This window comes from Cyprinus carpio, chromosome A19, assembly GCF_018340385.1.
Source record: "Cyprinus carpio isolate SPL01 chromosome A19, ASM1834038v1, whole genome shotgun sequence".
NCBI lineage: Eukaryota > Metazoa > Chordata > Actinopteri > Cypriniformes > Cyprinidae > Cyprinus > Cyprinus carpio.
The window spans coordinates 10,969,802-10,987,000 of record NC_056590.1 but is presented as its reverse complement, the minus strand read 5'-3'; the positions used below and the strand labels follow the sequence as shown (position 1 = coordinate 10,987,000).

The 17,199-nt window shown below is 36.1% G+C and overlaps 1 protein-coding gene across 1 annotated transcript in view; it reads right to left on the bottom strand.

The window, feature by feature from the left end:
* Positions 1-8,284: 8,284 nt before the first annotated feature.
* efna3a (ephrin-A3a) overlaps positions 8,285-17,199 on the bottom strand; it is an 89,186-nt gene continuing 80,271 nt past the window's right edge. The window contains exons 3-5 of the mRNA XM_042776372.1: positions 15,053-15,118; positions 13,689-13,760; positions 8,285-10,143 (exon numbers count right to left, since the gene is read on the bottom strand). Coding sequence (XP_042632306.1) covers positions 10,025-10,143; positions 13,689-13,760; positions 15,053-15,118 — 257 coding nt within the window. The 3' untranslated portion in view covers positions 8,285-10,024. The remainder of the gene's footprint in view (positions 10,144-13,688; positions 13,761-15,052; positions 15,119-17,199) is intronic.

Below are 17,199 nucleotides of genomic sequence, written 5' to 3'. Positions count from 1 at the left end.
TATGAACAGCATCCAAAAGTATGAGACCACCACTGACAATCTGTCTAACATTTTTGCAAAATCTGATGATCATGTTCTCCAGCATGATTTGAGAATGATCCAAAGAGCATCTTGTGCTTCACTGGAAAAGAAATCTTAAAACAAATGTCTCACTGTAGTCACACTACTAAGTAAAATACTAAGTGCTTAGGAGTGAAATACTAAGTGTACAAAAATTATTCCCCAGAGAAAGTTCCAGTAAGATTATCTTGCATGCTCAAAGTTATCAGTCCTTTTAGACGTTTTGTTATACGTCTTTATTATCCAACACCCTGTCTGACTGATCTTGCAACACAGGCCCAAACCTGCTGGCCAGAAATGATTCTCTGAGTGTGTGTTCAGTTCAGTCTTAACTGCACTGTGACACTTTCATGATAAGCCTTTGTGTTTCCATCCTGCCAGTCGGCTCTGGTTTGGCATTTCTTTTCTTTTGTTAACTAACTTTATAAGAATTGCCAAGTAGTTCATGCTATTGAACGGGAGATATTTCACCTTCCAGTATAGAAGACATCTTAATCCTTTTCTCAGTTTCACTCTGGTCACATAATCATGATTGAAAGAAAGCTTTCCATGAGCCATCTGATATATGGCGAATACAAAGAAAGAATAAGGCCCCTCTTCACTTAAAATATATTTATGGATCTGCATCTCTCACCTCTGAGCTGTTGGGGAAGGTGAAGATGCAAAAATAGATGAAAATAATCACAGATATTTAATCACTAGAACAAATGTTTTCTCTGCATATAGGAACAGTTTGTGATATTCAGTGTCCACCAGTTTCAAACAATACCTTTAAAAAAAATAATAATAATTATATATATATACATATTGCTTGCTCACTTTAAAAGTACTAAGCGACACATAAATACAATATACAGTGGAATCAATATATCTCAGACCAATGACAAATGTTTCCACTTTTTGTTTCTGTTTTTTATTTAATACAATTTTCAATTATTTGAAATGTATAACAATATAAATACAATGAAAACTTAAAATTAATAAAAAGTAAATCATTTTAAAAAAATTACATTAAATAAAATCTATACAAATAATACTGACATAACAATTTGATTGAAAAGTGAAATTGTTAGTAGTTTAGTAGTTGCCCCACTCTTGCTTTATTGACAGCAAGCCATTTCTTGGTTTTCATTTTTTCAAAACCCTGTTTATTTCCAGGATTAATCAGATTTTGTATCCCAGATTTTCAATGTGATCTCAGACTTTTGGATGCCACTGAATGTACGACATTTTGTGTCTACGAGTGCTTACCAAGTATGAAATATATGTCAATAACCAACTAACATAAATGTAAAGAAGATTTTTACGGTGGGGTCATGCGGACATCTGCTTTCTACAGCAAATAAATACATGGAAATTGTATCACAAACAGCCGATGTTTGCTGAGTTGGTATGTACTCTTAAGCTTATTGCGTAATACACATTGTTGATAAGCATTTGGACAGCGGTTTATATAACAGCCGTTACCGAGGGCCTTTGAGTAGGAGATGGCATATGATATGGCGCCCCCTGTGGGCAAAAAACTGACCTGTTATTTAATCAGTAAACACACTGGGAACATAATGTACCACTGAAACACACCAGCTCTGCCTCAATATTACGTGTTAAAACATTTTGCTTTTTCATTCAATAGATTATTGTACAGAAACCTCATACGTTAACCTATGTGAAAGTTTCATCTCAACTCTGAAAGCCCGAAACTTCGATATCCTGTATGAAATAGCTCCCCCCCCCCCCCCCAATAACATAAGCCTAATAAAGAATTCCTCTGCATGAATTATTCCACAGGAGAATGTGGGAGGAATTTCATGACCAACTCTTTCAAGAACATCAATGTTTATACTGTATAATACAGATCTATTCCACCACACTTAGGCTTAAATGGTAGATTTCACAAGAAAATTTGGATTTAAAGGTGCACTCATTCATTTTCTCCTCATTTTCACTATGAAAGAAATCCAAAAAGCTAGTCAAAATTCAGTCAAAGCCTTATATAAAACAGGTGTTCATATGGATTGGGGTGCTTGAAATCACTGAATACTACTCTCTTTATCTCATTAACATTTTCATTCTAGAAATAAATTAATCACAGCTGACTGTGAATAAAGCATTTCCATGATGCTGCATGGAGCAGAACAAGATAATGGCCATAATGGGCTTTGCTAGAGCAATGGATGTTGAATGGTGTTACATACAGGTTAAGACACGCATTCTGATACGATCATCCTTCAGTGTAAGAATTTGAGTTTTTATTGTCTCTTTTATCATCTGGCAGAAGCAAATCAGAGTGTCAGATTAAGTCAGATTTCTTGGACAAGTAATAGCACACATCTTCGAGAAGCTGCTCAGTTAGAAAAATACTTTAGGTGACCTAAAAAACTCCTAACGATAAGATCATGAGAAATACTGTTGTAATAATAGCCTTAGAAAGCACTACATATGATTGAGTTTTAACAAATATCAAGACTACTAATCAATTTATGATAAGTTTGTCGCTGAAATGTTTGTTGATTAAACTGCAAAAAATTGGAATCTAGCTAGATCTAAATCGACTGGATTGAAAATTGTAAATGATCATTTGAAATGATCTGTATTATGAAAAGTGCTATACATATACATTTGACCTGACTTGTGTTAATTTCCAGATTTAAGGCCTGGCAGCTCATAAAGAGCACAATTTTAACAGAATTCACATTCTAATGTCATCATAGACATTTTCTTTGAAAGCCAAAAACAACTTACAAAACTCGTTCCACATAATTGTTGCAACTAAGACTCATTCCTCAAATCACCCATCATCACACTTCCAGTAAAAAAAAATAATAATAAAAAAACTGATTGTTTTTACAAGAAAACATATGAGTGTAATTTGATGACCTGAATACATTTCTATGAAGTTCTGAGGAAACAAGAGGGAGAGAATAAAAGTAACAGCAGGAGAGTGATAAAAAAGATTTAGAGTTGATGAGAAAAAGAAGACAAACAGATCAGGATGCAACAGAGGGAGAGAAAGAGATAGAGAGATATAGAGAGACAGATCATGAGATCTGGCAAGCTTTTGGACTGCATCTGTATCTGCGACGAGTCCAGACGGTGTAGCTAGTCTGGGGAATCACCCGTCCATACACACACACACACACACACACACACACACACACACTCTCACACACACACAAACACACACACACACACACTCACACACACACACACACACACACACACACACACACACACGCCACACACACTCACCTCACACACTCTCTCTTTCATCTATTTTTGACTCTTTATCTCTTCTATCTCTGAATTACTGTTAACACTGCAAGAGAAAGCCCTTACAATCTCCGAGATCCACCACATTCTGGGAGGTTGAGGGAGTAGCAAACTCTGTCACCTGAAGGAAGTCTCTCTCTCCTTTCATGCCCTAAACACACATCCACACGCATTCTGAATACACAACACACACCCTTGTGTGTGAGTATTTTGGTTACACACGTTACTTTTATCACAATAATACAGTACACACGCCTTACACACACGCACACCATGACCTCAACATTGGCGCCACTATCACACAGATTCGTCCTGGGTCACCAGTGCTTTACATATTTAAAAAAAATATATATATTTATAATATTGATAAAATAACAAAAATAAAAAAATAAAAAAATAAGGCACTTTACCTTTACATAAAAAAAAAAAAATATATATAAAAAATATAAAAAAAACAAAAAAAAAAAAAAAAAAAAATAAATAAAATAAAATAATAATGATAAAAAAAGAATTTTTTTTTTTAATTATGTTGACTAAATATATTTTATGATTATTCCATATGACAAATGATCATAATTCTAGAACTGGATAAAAAGCATTCCATTGTGGTCCATATGACTGAAATACTAAATTCCAAGTGTTCTGAAGTTATGATAACTTTGTACAAAAAACAAATTAAAAATAAAGATCAACTGATTGAAAATCTTTCCCTCTGCTGAAACTTTTTAGAATATTTTGGGTGATTTGTTGCTTTAAAGATGATTTGATTTACAAGATGATCAAAACTTCTATCAGACCACAAATCAGACCACATACCGTAACTCTAGAAGTGCTCCATATTGTGTTCCTCAAGTGGCGCTCAGGCATTGATCTGGGAGGGGTGTCATCTTTAAGCTTATAATGACTGAGGCAGGGAGGAGCACTGGAACACCTGATCCTGATCTGCGGTTTGGAGCCAAGTGTCAGCCAGAGGGAATTTAATACTGACACTTTCAGACAGAGTGATCTAGGATAGACAGAATGGGGTTTATCTTCACCTCAGGAACATGCCAGCAGCTACATTCAAACAGATTTACACCTTACATCTTCAACAAGTGATTTATATTCTCACAAAGAATTGCTTAAGACCAAATAAACTTTCAGAAAATGTGTTTAGTCTAAATCCATTTTGTAGGTTGTCTGACAAAGTCAAATTCCTCAAGACGTCTTCATGAGTTTACTAGTCAATTAGCATGCAATACGAACACTTTGATACTCGTAGTAACCCCTTGCTACCAAAAATCAGGCCACACACATGATTAGCTAAGACTATGAGTCAGGCTTAGCTCTTTCTGATTGCAACAATAGGACAATGATGGAGGGAATTAGCAAGTTAGCATTAAGCTGTGAAAAAACAACAATACAGTTCAACTCTTTGTTCCCTAAATCTTTTCTGACTGAAAATGGCAAAGCAAAACTAGCATTATGGTTTTGTCTTAGGTCACTACACAATAGCACTCATATTGCCAACAATCATTGTGGTACCATGTCATTAGCATTTAACATGAACTGACAAACACAGCATTGCCAAAATCCATATGGGCAAAATCTGGCAGCTATCTTGGTGTAATTAGGGCTGCTGCTCCAAACTGGATGCTATTCCATATCTAAATGAACAGCAGGATCCCTGTTAGTGGCCATTGGTAGTTGCACCATCTGCCCATGTGATACAGTCTGCAGCAAGCAATACAATGGTGACATTGTGCCATTTAATGTCAGACATAAGCAGTATTATTGTTGTTAATAGTACAAGAGAATTGGGAGTTGAAGGCCGCAGATGAACCTGACATTAGCCTGTGGTGGTGCACCACAGGCTAATGAAGCTCTCTGTACCCGGGACAGATGTCAGGCCAAAAACTGAGATCATCAGCTCATTCACGGCTGCTGATTACACAACCAGACTTTTAGTTTCAGGAGTGAAGTTTTGAAGGGTATTGAAATGCATTATTGAAAGTTAAGAGTATATCAATCAGAATGTGTCAAAAAAAAAAAAAAAAAAATCCTTCATTATTGACTCATTACTGACACTCATGTTGTTCCAAACCCATATGCTGTTGTTTTTCCAGTGGACCAAGAAATGAGAATTTAGAAGAATCTTTACACAGTTCTTGATCTTTTCTAAAAAAACAAAAAACAAAAAATAACAAAAAATAAAAATAAATAAATAGCTGCAAACAGTGATGACAGGCACCCTGATGGCTTCAAGAAAACAGTGCACGGCAGGCACATGCATTTACAGTAACCCTCTGGTTTTAAGGGATATAACAATGAAAGGGTTACACTATTACAATCTGAAACTAGCACACACATACTGTATTAAAATTTGGTAACACATTACAGTAATTTTCATTTGTTAACATTAACTATATAAGTTAACATGGACAGTGTAGCATTTATTAATGCAAGGGTGTATTCACACCAGGAAAGTGTATAAAAAAAAAAAAAAAAAAAAAAAAAAAAAAAAAAAAGTGGTCCATACGACCATATTTCAAGTGTTTTGAAGCCATGAAGAACAGACTGAAATTTAGTCAGTGAAAATCATTCCCTCCTCAACTTATCCTTTCATATATTTTGACTTTTTATTCTTTTCTATTTAATGAATTACTGTTAACTCTGCAAGAGAAAGCCCTTACAATAACCGAGATGCCACCACATTCTGGGAGGTTGAGGAGTAGCATGTGTGTCACCTGAAGGAAGTCAGCTGTGAGCTCCTTTACATGCCTAAAGACAGATCCACACTGATTCTGAATACACAACATTCTACACCCTTGTGTGTGAGTATTTTGGTTACAAGTTACTTTTATCTATCAATAATAATGCAGTACTCCTTGCCTTAACACGTTTTACCATGATTTTACCTCAACATTGGCGCCAAGTAATGCTATCACACAGATTCTGTCTGGTCATGCCAGTGGCAAGGCCAGAAATTTTAAACTGAGTGGACCTGGGTAACATAGGGTGGACCTCAGTGCCTATTTCAAAAATAATTTTACAATAGCATACATGACATAAAATAAGGATGCAAATTTCTTGGGATTTTTATGATCGGAACAACTTTAAAGTCTGGTAGTGTATGATCCTCAGTTGTTTAATGTATGATAGCCAGTTTTTCCTCTGTGACTATTTTCAATTATTGTAATGTATGCAGGATATTTCTTCTTTTCTCATTTGATTGGGCGGGCCAGCCGTCAGTCTGAGTGGGCCAGTGCCACCCTGGCCCTTATGTAGCCTCGCCACTGGGTCACACTTACAGGCCTCAGAATAGCATCTCATCACCATTCCAACTGTTACTGTGATGGACAAATTGGATCATCCACACAAATACAAAGCCAATAATGTTTACACAATTACTATGTGCACTTGAGTTGAATTGAATCAAAACTGACATGTTTGATGTGAGTTTTAATCTTGCTTACCCTTGAATCCCGAGGGTGTTGATTATCATTGCTTGTACGTGGAGTGTCCTTGGAACCAAACAACACTTAAGAGACAGAGAAAGACATAACGAAAAAAAAGAAAAGAATAAAAGACAGACAGATGTGTACAAACACGTTTTGCTCCAAGGCATTTTTTCCTTAGATGGAAAGGCTGAAATTGAGAAGAACAACTGCATCTTCCACAAAGTACAACATGTTCCTGGATCAACATCCTTGTCAATCCTGGAACAACATTACCATCAATCAATCAGAATTGAGATATAACTTTTCAGGAAATATCTGTTTTAGGCTTAAAATCAGGGTTAGGTGCTTTTACACCCTTGTTAATCAGCAATCATTTCCCACTGATTTTAGGAATAAATTAAGGGTAGGGTTAGGTTTAGGGGTAGGGATTGGGATTGGGTTAAATCTATATTTTTGGACAGTAATGTTGATCCAGGATCATCAAAAGATGTTGATCCAGGAACATGTCTTACTTGGAAAAATCACGACCATGTTCTATAATGATGGACACCTTGAAGGTTTTGATTTGTGTGTCGTAATAGAAGAAGTGTACATAGGTGCAGGAGTTTCTGAGGTCATATTCTCATCACTGCAGGAACCTTTTACCTGAGGAGACAGACGTGTGTTTGGTCTAGCTGAATGTGAATTAGTACGTCATTCACGGGTGTGAAACAGAGCAGATAAAATAACAGAGACAAAGCGCAGTCACAGATGGAGATATAAAAAATGAGACAGATGTGCCTTCTAGAAACAGTCGTGAGGACTAAATTCTAATTAAAGTAAAAGCTTTTACAAGAAACATGTTACATAATTTCCATACTACCAATAAAAGTAACTAATTATGCTACATAATTACTTTAAACATTTTATATAAGGTTCCATGAGTTCATTGTTAATGCACTAACATTAACTAACAATGAGAATTACACTGGTTGAAGTATTTATCAATATTTGTTAATGTCAATTATTGTACTTATTGTACAACTGCTTATTGTAAATTCATAAATGCATGTTACCTCAGGTACATTTAATAATATTAACACATACAACTTTTGATTTTAAAGTATTAATAAATGTTGAAATTAACATTTAAGTATTTTTCATTGTTAGTTCATGTTAACTAATGGAACCTTACTGCATTTATTGAGATCCACCTGTATATACAATTTTATATGATTAGAATATCTTATAGCGGTCGCTATAAAACTGTGCATTAAATATTTTCAGTCCACATTCAATCCAAGCTGTCACACCGGTAGTAAATGTGGACTGACAACCAGCGTACCGTGGAAAAAAAGGAGCGGCTACAAACAGCATTGCAACAAATCCTCTAAAAGCACAGACAAAATAGTTGTTCTCCAAATGGATGAGACAGTGCAAACTCATTTACACAAAACATTCTGAGAATCATTTCATGGCGATTATGATTCTGAAATGCTATGAAGGCAACCTGCAGACAATAAAAATAACAGTAAGACTGTTTAAATAAGAATTGTTTATTAAGTTTCATTCTGGTAATTGTCATTCATGATTCATTTACATGTTTGTTATCATTGTACGGTAAACACGATTGGTACTGTTGTTTCCAACAATGATAAATGCTTTCGTTCTTGCCTGCCCCATTCTCACGAGCTAAAACTCTCACGCAAGCTTGAGTATTTAAAACCTACAAATGTGTATCTAAATGCATATGAAAATGCCAAAACGCGCACACTTTCATATGATCCCTTGTAAAGTGCACACTCATAAGACACATACGCAGAAACATTAACATAGACATTCACTCTTGACATTGTCTGCAGCGGTCTGAGGATTTGTTACTGCACTGAGGCCCTGCCCTTTCAAGAAACCCCTCCCTAAAAGTTATCCCAGCCCCACCCACCAATATAGATTACAACAATCTCAAACTTTCCTATAATAATGACTCTCCTTATGAAGATATTGCACCTATTTCAACTAGGAGCAATGGATGAGATGCATTAAAGATTTTTTCTGTAACTATGAGTTTTGAAAACTGAGAATTTGCTGGCACATAAACAGAAATAAAGGCTATGAAATGAACAAAAACAAACTTAATAATTTGGCATTAGCAAAGATGAGGAAAGATCCCTCAAAAAAGCAGACAAAACTCACAAAGTTTCAAAAAAAGATCAAATGATCAATAAATAACTCAATAAATTAAGTATATAAAGTAACATACTCAAAGAGCAGTTAAATATGTATCGTACAGTAAAAACTAATTCTGCATCGCAATTCTTCGATATAAAACAGCGAATTGCAGTTTATGACTCAACCACTCTTACAAAAATGGCCACTATGCTAATCAGTGGCACTGGCCAATCCAGTACCTTCCCATGATGCCACGTAAATACTATAGCAAATCTATCTATTATCTACTCTTCTTTCGGTCCGTCCCGATTCTCTTTTGTTATGTGCGCTGCTATGATGACCAAACACTTTCTGTCACAAAACGAACAATAGTGATGGTCTCTGACCGATAATCTGCCTCTAGTTTTCAAGTTCAGCAATAGTTTCCCATTACAGCTCACAAACGAGACTCCAGGCCGGCAACTAGCAGAAACAGCAGCCGTGCCTTTCTGTGAACTATTCATAAGCCTTACACCTGAACTTAGTAACTGGCAAATGAGTTTTATTGATCTCTGCTGCAACACTATCAATGACTGACACAAATTGCAGTCACATACTGTGGGTGCGGGTTGTGACAGAATGTTAAGACAGGATCAAAGGTCTCCAACACTCCTTGAGTCCCTCAGCTGAGATCCACGGTCAAAGCACTGAGCACTATGACGCTTGTCATATCCATTTGAGTTCATGTCAATCTCAAAATGTCCACCTCAAGAGCTGCCCCAGTCTGGATTGGTTCACTGAAGATGAGAACTGACTTGTTCTTGGATTATTTTTTTGTTTTGTTTTTTTTTCTCTGCGAGTATGTTTGAGAAGAGAGGATGTTCGATCACAAAGGCAAATTCTGAAAACGATGCATGTCATCCTTAATCGTAAGGTCCAAAATCGTGGAGACAAAGGCCACTATTTGGGTGCGGTAGATCTACAATCAGCTCCCACGTTTAGGGCTTGACTAGTGGTTAATCTGTTCTGATTGGATAATCTCCCGCACAGGTTGAACGAAAGGCGATCTTTTTTTTAGAGCTCGGGACTGCTGGCTCAGAAATGTCAGAGAGAGGGAGAGACTGTTGCTAGGACACGAGGAGAGCAGCGAGGAGAAGTGTCGCCACAGTGATTAACAGTCGGTCTCCAGATGGACTGCTGCCGCTGACGCTCTTCTCCAGTTTAGGGATCTCAGGGTTAAACTCATCTGAGACAGAGAAAGAGAGATCAGAGAAAGAAAGAAAGAAGTTAGTGAGCATCTAAAGACTGAATGAAAGTATCAAGGTTTCCACCAAAATATGAAGCATTGATAATAAGAAGAAATGTTTCTTGAGTAGCAAGTCAGCATATTAGAATGATTTCTGAAGGATCGTGTGACACTGAACTCTTACTGACTCCAAACTTTTGAACAGTAGTATATAAAATGTGTAACTTTGCATACTCTGAGGTGGAAACCATACCACATTCCATTCTGTTTGATAAGACTACAGAAATGTATATCACAAAATGTCCAAACACTGTGACATCATATAGATGTATGTACATATATAAATTCCCACTGAGCTAACTTTAGCTTTTTATTTCTATTTCCGTCATGTTAGGCTAATTTATCAGCAGGGTATTCAAGACAAGGGTTGGAAATTATTGGAAAAAGAGAGGGGGAATGAGAATGTGATGGGAACATCACTCTAGGCTGGAGCTGAACCTGCATACCTCACACGAGCACCATGGCTCAGTGTCAAGAACACATACATTTACCATTAAGCAACTGCAACCAAAGGAAAAAAGTTAGACCTTAAAGTTAGATGCTTACATAGACACTAAATTATCACCTACTAAACATCAGCAAATGACAAAAGGGAGGAAGGGAAATAATGATTCCTCTTTGAGTAATGTGCAACTGTAATGGTTTCCCCACAGCCTTCTCCAAATATAAGGAAGATAAAACTCATCCATTCATTTTCTGTATTATTACTGGCCCCAAAGCTCTATAACATTCTACAAGGGTTATTGATGATGGAAATAATCACTTAGAAAGAGAGAGAGACAGGGAAAAGGGGAAATAAAGGCAGCAGAGAGGAGGAGAGATAGCAAGAGAGAAATTTTGTCTATTAAAACGGAAGATATAATTGTAGAGAGAAGACTGGGAAGGATATCAGACAGAATTAAACAAAGAAAATGTGACATTTCTTATCTGCAGCAGCCACGCTGTATGCTGATAAAGGACACTCGGGCAGTTAGAGGTTTAACACATTGCTGTGATAGCAGATGTGATTGAACATACACACAGCTCAATGGATGTTTCAGCAGAGCCGTGTCAACACATCATGCAAAAGTCTGGAATTTGTTATTGTTGATGCTCACAGGTAAAAATCCAACTGGACTGATTCTGCTCTCTGTGTGACAAAGTAGGACGTGTTCCTGGATCAACATCTTTTGTTGTGCCTTGAATAATATTCCTGTCAAACAAATATAGTTTTATACCTTAGTGGCTCTAAATTAGTTTTGCTTAAGGACACAGATTTGACATTGGACAACAAGTGCTGTTCCAACACTGCACCAGAATTGTTTAGAGTGCAAAAGTAAACAAAAATGTGAATCCAAGCATTATTGTTATTGTAGCAGCATACATAACTTTTTTTATGTATTTTTTGCAGAATTTTTCTAGCAACCACAGCTGCCAATTTTATTTTGTAAAAATAACAGGATTTTATGTGTGTGTGTGTAAATTGTGTGTAAACTTCATGTGAAAAATTGCAATATTTCTAAATAAGTATTACAACACTTCCAACTCATTTGAGAGAATTGGCACTAATATATATATATATATATATATATATATATATATATATATATATATATATATATATATATATATATATATATATATAAAAAATCAATTATATATAAAAAAAAAAAAAAAAGCATATTTGCATATTGGTGGTTCCATCCAGCTTTTTTGTAAACAATATCCAAAGATTTGCACAAAAATAAGGAAAACTGGCTACTGAAATGTATTTAACCATTAGTTGTGGCCTAATAGTTAGAGAGTCAGACTTGTAACCTGAAGGTTGCGAGTTCGAGTCTCCGGTCCTCAGGTGGATGGGTTAAATGCAGAGTACAAATTCAGAGTATGGGGTGACCATTCACACACATTCACATTAAATTTCCATGACAGCATCACAATATGGAAAATCAATAATGTGGCATAGGCTATATAGGAAATTGTGCTACTTTATAAATACAATAGCAGAGGCATAATTTAACAGCGTAAAACTGTAATTAAATGACACAACAATGGACAACATGGTGAAAAACTAGACTAATACCTCTACTGGAGCCATGGGGCAGTGGTAAGTGCATGTCACATTTTAAGTCTCATCTTAGGTCATGCAGATTTGAGTACCCTGTGACAACACTGATCCCACTTGCTAGGCCATCCTCTTTTTCTCAGACATGTCCTGGCCAGGATTGCTAAAATGTCTAAAAAGTCTGATTTTGACTGTTTTCCTATTGTTTTATACTTACTGAACGTAATGACCGAAAAGTAGTTAAAAGTAGTTAAAATAGCGTTAGCATTGTACATGACAGGGGCATGCAAGAAGGTGGGATCTAAGGAGAACGATCAAAGCAATGCAAACACATGTACATATAATGTACGAGGACTGTAGAGAACATGTCAACAGGAAAAATAGCACTTACTTTTCCAGGAAAGAGAAAGAGGCTGTATGGTCACCCAACAATTCGCCAATCATTTCTAAATATGCCTACAGTAGCCTATTAGTCAAATGAAGAGGGGAAAAGCCAAAAATTGCTTTAGGTTTCAGTTGTTGTTGTTTTTTGGCTTAAACTAGCACAGAACTTCTTTCCTTGTGACTTGGCAAGCAGAAATAAGAAACATCAGGTCTCCTCGGTCTCTAAGGCTATGTTAAACTTTGGAAGTCTTTTCAGAATAGTGATTATCTTATCATATCCGTTTCATCGAGTGTAATTCCTGACTGGAACACACTATATAATGTGAACTATGCACAGACCTAAACAGAACAAATGTTTTAATTCAGCGACAGCACAAATGATGGTATTACGGAGCTGTTGACAGCAAATAAAGTAAAACGTACTTTTCAAGACAGCTGCACTAGGATTGACCTGTTAGCAATGTGTTTTTTATTAAATACGGTTTGGGAAAGCTAACAGGATTCTGACAGCTTTAGAAGTAGGAGGATCTGTGTACAAACAGAGGGTAATTTGTTCATGTGGTGTATTTGTGTCATAAATGGATACAAGAATCAGTTTCCATTTTAATGGCCTGTGCATTTACACACACACACACACACACACACACACACAAATACACAAACAGACCTACTGCTAGAGTGCTTTTGGATGCCTAGGGCGGTGTAAAGTGCCAGCTATTTGTTTTGTTATGTGTTTTAGCAAGGGCATGTGGATGATCCTTCCTGTGCTCCTGATGTGAACTTGGGTTTCTGGGTATTCGCTGGACATACATTTCAGATGCATTTACAGCTCGATTTCTCAGAATAAAAATAACATTTGAGTGAGCGTGAGAAAGCAAAAATAGAGCGAATGAATAAATGCATTCATTTGTTTGTTATTGGCCATCCCCTGGTCACAGGACGTTCCTATCTGGCCAAATGGTTATCCTGGTTTTATGAGGAATTTCAGATGCTTACGAGGCAGATTAAAATGGGAAAAAAAGGCTTCACGTGTTTATGTGAGTGTGTGTTCACTCACCAATGTCATGCAGTTTGGGTCTGACAGTGTAGTCAGGTGGACTCTGGTTTGAGTCATCATCTGCATTAGAGACTGTAGCAGAGAAAACACATGATCTGAGTGCATACAGTGGCCCCAAAACTATTTGGACACTTAAGGCATAGTTCACCCAAAAATGAACATTTTCTGCACATTCACTCGACCTTAATAATATTGTTTTCTCCAGTGACAAAGTCATCTCATCTGAGTTAGGATAGAAATAATATGCACATATCAAGCACAAGTTTACATGTGGAAAAACAGACCAACAAATATGCTGGTGGGTTTTTGATGTGAGAGGACAACAGGGGATGGACTTTTTAACTGGAGGAAGCATTATTATGGATTATGGCCAGAAGTGACTGTTAAATGTTAAAACACCTTAATGATGGATTTGTTTATTGCCAACACACAGCTTTTTAAAAACGTTGCTTCATAAAACGTGAATTGATGGACTGGAGTTGTGTGGATTACAAATGGATTATTGTGGTGTTTTTATCAGCTGTTTGGACTCTCATTCTGATGGCACCCATTTACTGCAGAGGATCCATTGGTGAGCAAGAGATGAAAAGCTAAATTACATCTTGGATGGCCTGTAAAGTAAATTTTTTGCAAATTTTCATTTTTGGGTGAACAATTCATTTAAAAATGTACGAATGTATTAGATAACAAAACAACAATACAGTAAAATCACAGGAAATCACAGAAGCTTGAACAAGTGAGGTGCGAACTCTATATTAAAGTAATAAATTAGATGCATTTTGCAACAAAAAACAAAAGCATGTCATAGCACATTTTTCTTAGTGTAATAAATAAATACAATTCTATGTTTATGAACATTAATTAATGTCATAAAGGGAGAATAATGGTATTTTTATAATACTCAAAAAAAAATTGCTGTTATGGCAGAGCATGCTTTTGTTTATTGCAAAAATGCAAATATTTAATAGTTTAATATAGAGTTTACATTTTAAAATTAAATTCACATTTTCTTGCTATCCCGTATTTAAACACGACTCATACAAACTTCAAAAGATAGTTATATACATTACGTAAACAAAGCATTTACAAAACTATACACACATATATAACAGTGATTAATGCAATTAAAGAGCTGCGTGAGTTATGCTATCAAAGGAAGAGAGAGCAAAGAGTGGCAAGAGAATCTGAAAGAGAGAGCAGGGGATGAGAGGACCCCTCCACACATGGCTCTGATCAAAGAGGCCACAGAACCTGTTCAAGCATTAATAGATTGCTCACACACAAACACACACTAAACCCATCATCATGACCTCCTCTTGTGGTTTGCATGCTTTTTGTGTGTGTGTGTGTGTGATGATGCTCACCTGTAGAACAGCAGACAAACACCCGCAGTCTTAAACAGCTGTGTCCATGGTGATGGATTGGTGAAGCTGCAAAAACACGACAACACAAACATTAACCTACTGCCACCTACTGGACAATAACATGCACTGACATCACTTTAAGGATGTGAGTGTGAAACTCGTTTACTACTTATTGAACACTATGCAGCATATACAGTTTGCAAACTGCTTACTAGTACTCAGTAGAGAGTGAAACTATTATCATGCAATAATAAACATTTTTTAATAATAGTATTCTTTTTATAACAACAGCTGAACAAGCACAGTGCATTGTGGGATACAGTAAAATTGCATGTGCAGTTATAATAAATTGTATAGTAAAGGAAGTAGTAAATATAGCACCAGAGCAAACTAGTATTGGGTGCATATTGTGCACAGTATCTATAGCAAATAATGCTGGTATTGGAGAAGTAATATGGTGGTATGCTATTCTGAATTAATAATGAAAAAAACAAACTGTATTTATTATCAACATGACAACTGGACACTACACATTGAAATAAACAAACAAATTTTAATGAGATACTCCTTAACTTAATATAGTGTGAAACTACTTTTTCATGTAATATATATATATATATATATATATATATATATATATATATATATATATATATATATATATACAATATATATATGTTTTTTTTTTTCCTCAGCAGAAAGCTCCTTCTGCTGAGATAAAAGCAACACTAAATAAATAACATTGATCAAAACAGATACGGTGTACATTTATTAAATTAACAATTTCCACAAGCTGCAGATACCATCTGTGATTGATGAATTGGCCCCAAATGAACTCCCCTGAGCTCAGACAAAGATTACGTTTCTTGTTTTCAGGTTGATAAACATATGGGTCACGTTACCATAGAAATGTTTGAGTGTGATGCCATTTTTCAATACCAAATAGTTGTCATACTATCGCTAATAACCTGCCTACAGACCGCACTAATGAAGACGACTATTAGCATTAGCTGGGACATGCATCAGAAAATCATCATTAGCAATGCTCTATTAACACTCGGTTTATAGTCTGCATTAAAAAGTTTTCAATCAAAACGGGTGCGCTCTAATTGGTAGTGATTGACCCAAATGCCAGAAAGACTGATGATCGGCGGCCGCCCGTAACGTCCATATCCCAATAACAAGCTCCTCTGGATGGCGAAGCTGTCACTATTTGACCAACAAGGCAGTTTTGAGAGAAAATGGACTGCTGGGAGAGATGCATTTGAGCCTGTCCTTGGGAGCTTTCTTTTATTCCCAATTGTGATTTGGTAAAATTAATGAAACATAGTTGTGTTTGAAATAACTCGCTGCCTTGCTTCAAACTACCGCTTCATAACAATAAAGCCCTTTTTCTGCTCATGCAGAAAGTTCTCACTTTTTTTATTTCCTACTTTAAAAACTCCACGACAGGAAGGGCCATGATTGGCTCAGCGGTACAATCGCCACATCATGAAAGGGAGGATCCTGCCAAGGCACTTTTGTTAACAATGTCCGCTTGAACAAAGCACTAAACCTCCATCTGCTCACCAGTATGCCTTTCCCTGTGTAATAACCTTTTCTGTCAGTGGAGTTTAGATAAAGTTAGCTTACTGCAACCTGGAACTTGCCAGCTAAAGAACACTTTAAAGGATTATTATGTTAAATACAAGTTGGACAGAATCTGTGGCATGCTGTCAATAACCACAGAAATAATTTTGACTTGCATCTGACTTTGTTGACAGAAATCCATTTGTAATTGTGCAACGTTTGCCCCAGATACTTCCATTGTTAGCTTGTTTTTACAAACCGAGGAGCATTTTCTGAGGTAGTGTGCTGCCAGCTTTCCATCCACATGTTCTTATGCAAATATTGGAATGATGCATTAAAAGTTGTGACTTGAAACATTAAGATTCTATTCTATTTGCAGAATTTGCACACAAACTTACACACTTGCTTAAGTATAATGTTCATTTAGTGAGACAACAATGCTCATAAACTACAAGTGAAACACAATTACTGAATAAATGAAAGAATGTAAGTCAAAAACAAAAATGTAACTTTGATTTAGTCATGTGACTGATTAATTCACTTAGATAAGTATTAAAATACAATTCACTTAGGCTAGT